The 6000-nt window shown below is 41.7% G+C and overlaps 1 protein-coding gene across 2 annotated transcripts in view; it reads left to right on the plus strand.

Moving 5' to 3' along the window:
* Window positions 1–5291, plus strand: part of JOSD1 (Josephin domain containing 1) — a 30529-nt gene extending 25238 nt beyond the window's left edge. For both annotated transcript variants that reach the window (XM_077278797.1, XM_077278796.1), the window contains exon 5: window positions 4697–5291. In XM_077278797.1, the coding sequence (XP_077134912.1) occupies window positions 4697–4796 (100 nt within the window). In that variant the 3' untranslated portion in view covers window positions 4797–5291. The remainder of the gene's footprint in view (window positions 1–4696) is intronic.
* Window positions 5292–6000: the final 709 nt, after the last annotated feature.

Genomic DNA, 6000 nt, shown 5'->3' on the forward strand with positions numbered 1-6000 from the left:
CATACTTTTCTCTTTCCATCATTCTGATAGAGGTTAATCTTGGTTTCATCTGTCCAAAGAATGTTCTTCCAGAACTGTGCTGGCTTTCTTAGATGTTTTTTAGCAAAGTCCAGTCTAGCCTTGTTATTCTTGATGCTTATGAGTGGCTTGCACCGTGCAGTGAACCCTCTGTATTTACTTTCATGCAGTCTTCTCTTTATGGTAGATTTGGATATTGATACGCCGACCTCCTGGAGAGTGTTGTTCACTTGGTTGGCTGTTGTGAAGGGGTTTCTCTTCACCATGGAGATTATTCTGCGATCATCCACCACTGTTGTCTTCCATGGGCGCCCAGGTCTTTTTGCATTGATGATTTCACCATTGCTTTCTTTCTTTCTCAGGATGTACCAAACTGTAGATTTTGCCACTCCTAATATTGTAGCAATTTCTCGGATGGGTTTTTTCTGTTTTCGCAGCTTAAGGATGGCTTGTTTCACCTGCATGGAGAGCTCCTTTTGACCACATGTTTACTTCACAGCAAAACCTTCCAAATGCAAACACCACACCTCAAACTCCAGGCCTTTTATCTGCTTAATTGAGAATGACATAACAAAAGGATTGCCCACACCTGTCCATGAAATAGCCTTGGAGTCAATTGTCCAATTACTTTTGGTCCCTTTAAAAACAGGGAGGCACATATTAAGGAGCTGAAACTCCTAAACCCTTCATCCAATTTTAATGTGGATACCCTCAAATGAAAGCTGAAAGTCTGAACTTCAACTGCATCTGAATTGTTTTGTTTAAAATTCATTGTGGTAATGTCTATAACCAAAATTAGAAAAATGTTGTCTCTGTCCAAATATATATGGACTTAACTGTATAACAGACCACACCATATATAGCACAGCCCACGTAGTATATAGCACAGCCCACGTAGTATATAGCACAGCCCACGTAGTATATTGCACAGCCCACGTAGTATATTGCACAGCCCACGTAGTATATTGCACAGCCCACGCAGTATATAACAGCCACATACTATATTGCACAGGCACATAGTATATAGCACAGGCCACGCAGTATATAACACAGGCCACGTAGTATATAGCAATGTGGGCACCATATCCCTGTTAAAAAAAACAATTAAAATAAAAAATAGTTATATACTCACCTTCCGTCGGCCACCAGATCCAGCCGAGGCCTTTACCGATGCTCCTCGCGACGCTCCGTTCCCAGTAATGCCTTTCGGCAATAACCCATGATAATTTAGCGGTCTCACGAGACCGCTATGTCATCATCTCGCGAGACTGCTATGTGATCTCGAGTCATTGCTGCAATGCATTGTTTGGACCGGAGCGAGAGGAGCGGGAAAGGCTGCTGCGGACTTCGGAAGGTGAGAATATAATGTTTTTTTATTATATTACTTTTAACATTCTATGTTTTTACTATTGATGCTGCATAGGCAGCAACAATAGTAAAAAGTGAAGCGGTGTTTAACTCCCGCTCCAATCTCTCTGATTGGTCGCGGCCGGCTGGCCGTGACCAATCAGCGACCCAGGATTTCCGTTACCGAAGTTACAGACGGAAGTACCCCTTAGGCAATAATAAATAACAGCGGCAAGTCATTAGCTAGAGCCCTTTGGGTACAGAAATCCAACACTTATGTTTCCTCTACATGTATCAGTTGTGACAGCGCAAACATTTTCATTCCCACATTGCCGATAAAAGCTTCTGTTACTCCCTGTAACTCTGTGGATTCAAATAATCTGGTAACGCAAAATGCGGACCTCAAGTCTCGCATTCAAATGTACATAAGAGTCCGAGTTACCAACTTTATCTGACACCGGCACCGATTTCTTTGAGCTGCCATTTACTGAACAGGAGTTACGAACAGTCATAGGAGTCCAAATATGTGAAGGCCCCTTGCCGGGATGGGCTCTCCTTGCCCTACTATAAGGCTATGTGCACACGTTGCGGATTTGCCTCTGGAATTTTTTGTGTGGATTCTGCATCTCTTGGCAGAAAACGCAGGTGCAGATTTGATGCGTTTTTTATGCGGATTTTTTGCAGATTTCATGCTTTTTTTACCCCTGCGGATTTCTATAATGGAATGGGTACAAAAACGCTGCAGATCCACACAATTAAATGACATGCTTTTTCTTTTGATCCGCAGCGTTTTCTGTGCGGAATTTTCCGGACCATTAGCACAGCAATTTTTTTTTTCCTTTGATTTACATTGTACTGTAAATTACTTGTGGATCTGCAGCGTTTCTGTACGGAAAAAAACGCTGCGGATCCGCAGTAAATCCGCAACATGTGCGCATAGCCTAAACCGGTCTTGGAGTATCTTTCTCCTCATCTAATTTCCAGCTTCAATTGAAGATGCGGCGATTCCCCTTTCCCGGGGATTCCTTACAAGCTCCTATATCAGTCATTTATAAGGAAGGAAAAGACCCATCTCCATGTGCAAGTTATAAGCGCATCTCAATCATCAATTTTGATATTTTATTTACCAAAAAAGCTTGCTGCCAGATTCTCCATTTTTAATGGATACTATTCACCCAGATGAGGTGGTTTCATGAGAGGTAAAGAGGCTAGCGACAAAACAACTAAGGCATTGCACCTCATTCATAGTCAAAGGGACTTCACAACCTCTTATGCTTCTATCTACTGATGTGGAAAAGGCATTTGACAGGGTAAACCGGACCTTCTTGAATGAGACACTCTGTAGTATAGGGCTGAAGTCAAAGTTGCTTAGATGATTTTCTGCTCTGTACACAAAGCCAACTGCCCGGGTAAAGGAAAATGGGAGTCATTTCTCGGGAATTTGCTATTCGCAATGGTACACATCAGGGATGCCCACTACCTCATTTAATTTTCATACTCGCATTAGTCGTTCCTCAGAAGGATCTGGTGTAACATGAAAATTATAGGCCTATGTATTCGCGGCTCCTCGTATTAGATCGCGGCCTATGCAGATGATCTGCTTTTCTTCATTAATAATCGGCCACATCACTCCCAAACTTGATGGCAGAATTCCATACACACAATGGCCTGTCTAATTTTAAAATTAATTTCTCCAAATTTGAGACTGAACCTTAAAACTTTTTCCTCCGTTTTACTGCCTCTTAAAGCTGCTTTCAGCTTTAAATGGGCTAAGTCAGCTATAAAATTTTTAGGCATATTGTTACCTAGAGACATAAGTTTGACTTTCTTAATTTCCCTAAACTATTTCAATTGGTATAGGAAGACTGCTCAAGATAGATGAGGAATGCTTTTACATGGTTTGGTAGAAGCGCAGTCTTTAAGATGAACATCCTTCTAAGGATTCTGTAAGTCATTCAAGCCCTTCCGATTGAAGTTCCTTCATCCTTTTTCAGGAGTCTTGCTTCAGTTGAAACCAAGTTCATATGGTGTGTAAACCTCCCCGATTCAGCAGAAACCTAATAAAAATTTTTACATCCTCAGTAGGCATATCGTTGCCTGATTTCAGATCCTATTATATAACGTCTTGCCACTCTACAATTCTGGATTGATGTAGGAATGGGAGAGACAGCCTGGGTTGGTTTGACTTCTTTTTGGTTAAAACTCTAAAGTCTTATCTTACGATTGGGGCCAGTGTTGCTTGCTGTGCTCATCCCACTGTCCATTTTTATCTTACTGCTATCTTCTTCCTCTATGTCCCCTATTTTGGGTAATCCACTTTTTTTTCCCTGGGGTTAGAGGACAGTTTTTCGTGCTTGGCTAAATGGGGGTTGCTGCAACGTGTCTCACTTTGAGGATGTACATATCTGGCCTTCAAAGGAATGCCTTCTCAGCCTCTCTTCCCTGTCTCCTCTGGGTACCTGGAGAGTTGGTAAGGTTTCCCACTTTTTCCACTCACTTCCACCTAGACCTTTTTACAGTAATGTCAAGGAACCTTTTAAGATTGCGTTCTCGGATATGGGACCATTAAGACACACTTAATCCTTCTCATAATCCTTGCTTATCGAACCCCCAGCCCAACCTTAAAAGAGTTTAAAAAACAATGGGAAGGAGGTTTGGGTTCATCTCTAACGAAAGATCAGTGGAATCGTATTTTCACCTTAACGCAGAAATCCTCGCTCTGCTATACTTTTTTCATGAGGTCGGGTATAAATTATTCTCTAGGTGGTACCCAACTCACCTGCACGCTATCTTTCCTGAGGCGAGTCCCTTGTGTTGGAGATGCAGGGAGGAGGAGGGTGACAAGTTACACTTTTTCTGGTCTTGTAGGCATCTGGGTTTTTTTTTGTTTTTTTATCTGGTGAGGGGTGAAGGATGAGAGGTGGTGCAGCAGGTGATAGTAAAATCATCTTATTTCTGACCTGAATCCGGTGTTTGTCCTTCTCCATCACTGTGACCTTCTTTTAAAAAACTGCAGGTGTTCAACAGACAACCAGAGCTAACGTGGAACAGCAGAAGTAAACTCTCTCTCATTGCAAAAATGAACAGCAGCACTCATCCTCTCATAGTGCTGTGATCTCTGCTGCAGAGCGGCGCCTGATTATAACTAACACAGTTCAGCAGAATTTGGCCCAGTGTGATGTCACATCTGTGTGGTTTATGAATGTGCTCCGTTGCTTCGACCCAGTCATGTCCAGAAGCTCACAAATTAATGTTTTCTATTTTGCATTAAACTACTGTGAAGTAACAGAACATTTATTTTTTTGCTAATCTACTGATTTTCTCTTGGCAGAAATTTTTTACATCAGCAACTAAGGGGCAAAAACTGCGAGCTGCTCTTGGTAGTGCCAGAGGAGGTTGAAGTTCATCAGCGTTGGCGGACTGACCTATAAACATCCTTTTGACTTTTTTTATTATTATTATTTCTCATTCACTACAGTTTTATTACCTGTTGTTGACAATCTCTGTTAATGGTGGAATTCGGTCTCCTCCAAGCAAAAGAAAAAAATCAGATGAAGTGGAGCCTTTGGGCATTTTCCTTTTTGTATCTGACTGCAATATCCAGCAGTAACCCAAAGGTTACATTCACTTTGATGCAGGAAGAGGCTGGTTCATTTTCAGTATTTTCTTAAGAGAGTGCAATGGAAACCATGTGGCATAAGTCTGTACGTGAGACGAAGAATAAGCCCATGCACACCAGTTTAATGGAAGCTATTCAGTGCAATCTTCATAATTTTTTTTTTTTTTTAACATTGTGGATTTATGCTGTACGATTTACAGGGCAACTGTGTGCTATCAAATGTTATCAACTGGCCCACTGGTAAACATGATATATTTTTCAATCTATGTAACATCTTATATGACATTTATAAAGAAACTGAGCCAAACTATTGTATGCACGATATCTAAATGCCTAAGCTGTTGTTCTCAACTATTAAGTGCTCTTTTTTTAAGAATTCTGAAAATCCGGACATGACTTGGTGAGTGTAAATAGCACAGTCCCATATATGCAGACGTTGCCCACTTGTCGGGACAGAAATAATGGTGCAATCAGGGGAGTTTACATGTGCAGCCAAAATATGGCCTGTTTCAGATACTTGAACATGTTTATGGAAATCCTTCTAGAACGAGATGCGGTGACGGAGGATAAAAAGTAAGTCTGTTTACAGGTCTGTTTACACCGATTACCTGCTCCACAGTAGCTGCTTGCCAATCAGTGCCAGCATTGCAGTGTGGGGCGTATAAGAGGAGGAAATGTGGAACATGGTGGTCTCCTGTCTGTCTTTGTACAGTTGCTGCACCAAGAAAAACCCTTCTTGCTTCTGCTTGCACCATGACTTGCCAGTCCTCATCACTTGTGATGTGGTAAGCTGCCTATTTCAGAGACCTAATTATCTGACATATCTGTGTATTATTTCATATGTAGGTAAATCCGACCTAAGTGTTACCTATCCACGCCTTGGCCCAAGGAACAGCTGGATTTTTGTCCGCAAAATGAGATTTTGACCAAAGTGAGTGCTGTTACAAGAAAGCAACTAATCTTTAGCCTACATTCGCACATCCGCGTGTGCGGTGTGTGTGCAGACCTTAATGCAC

This window comes from Ranitomeya variabilis, chromosome 8 (assembly GCF_051348905.1).
Source record: "Ranitomeya variabilis isolate aRanVar5 chromosome 8, aRanVar5.hap1, whole genome shotgun sequence".
NCBI classification, from domain to species: domain Eukaryota; kingdom Metazoa; phylum Chordata; class Amphibia; order Anura; family Dendrobatidae; genus Ranitomeya; species Ranitomeya variabilis.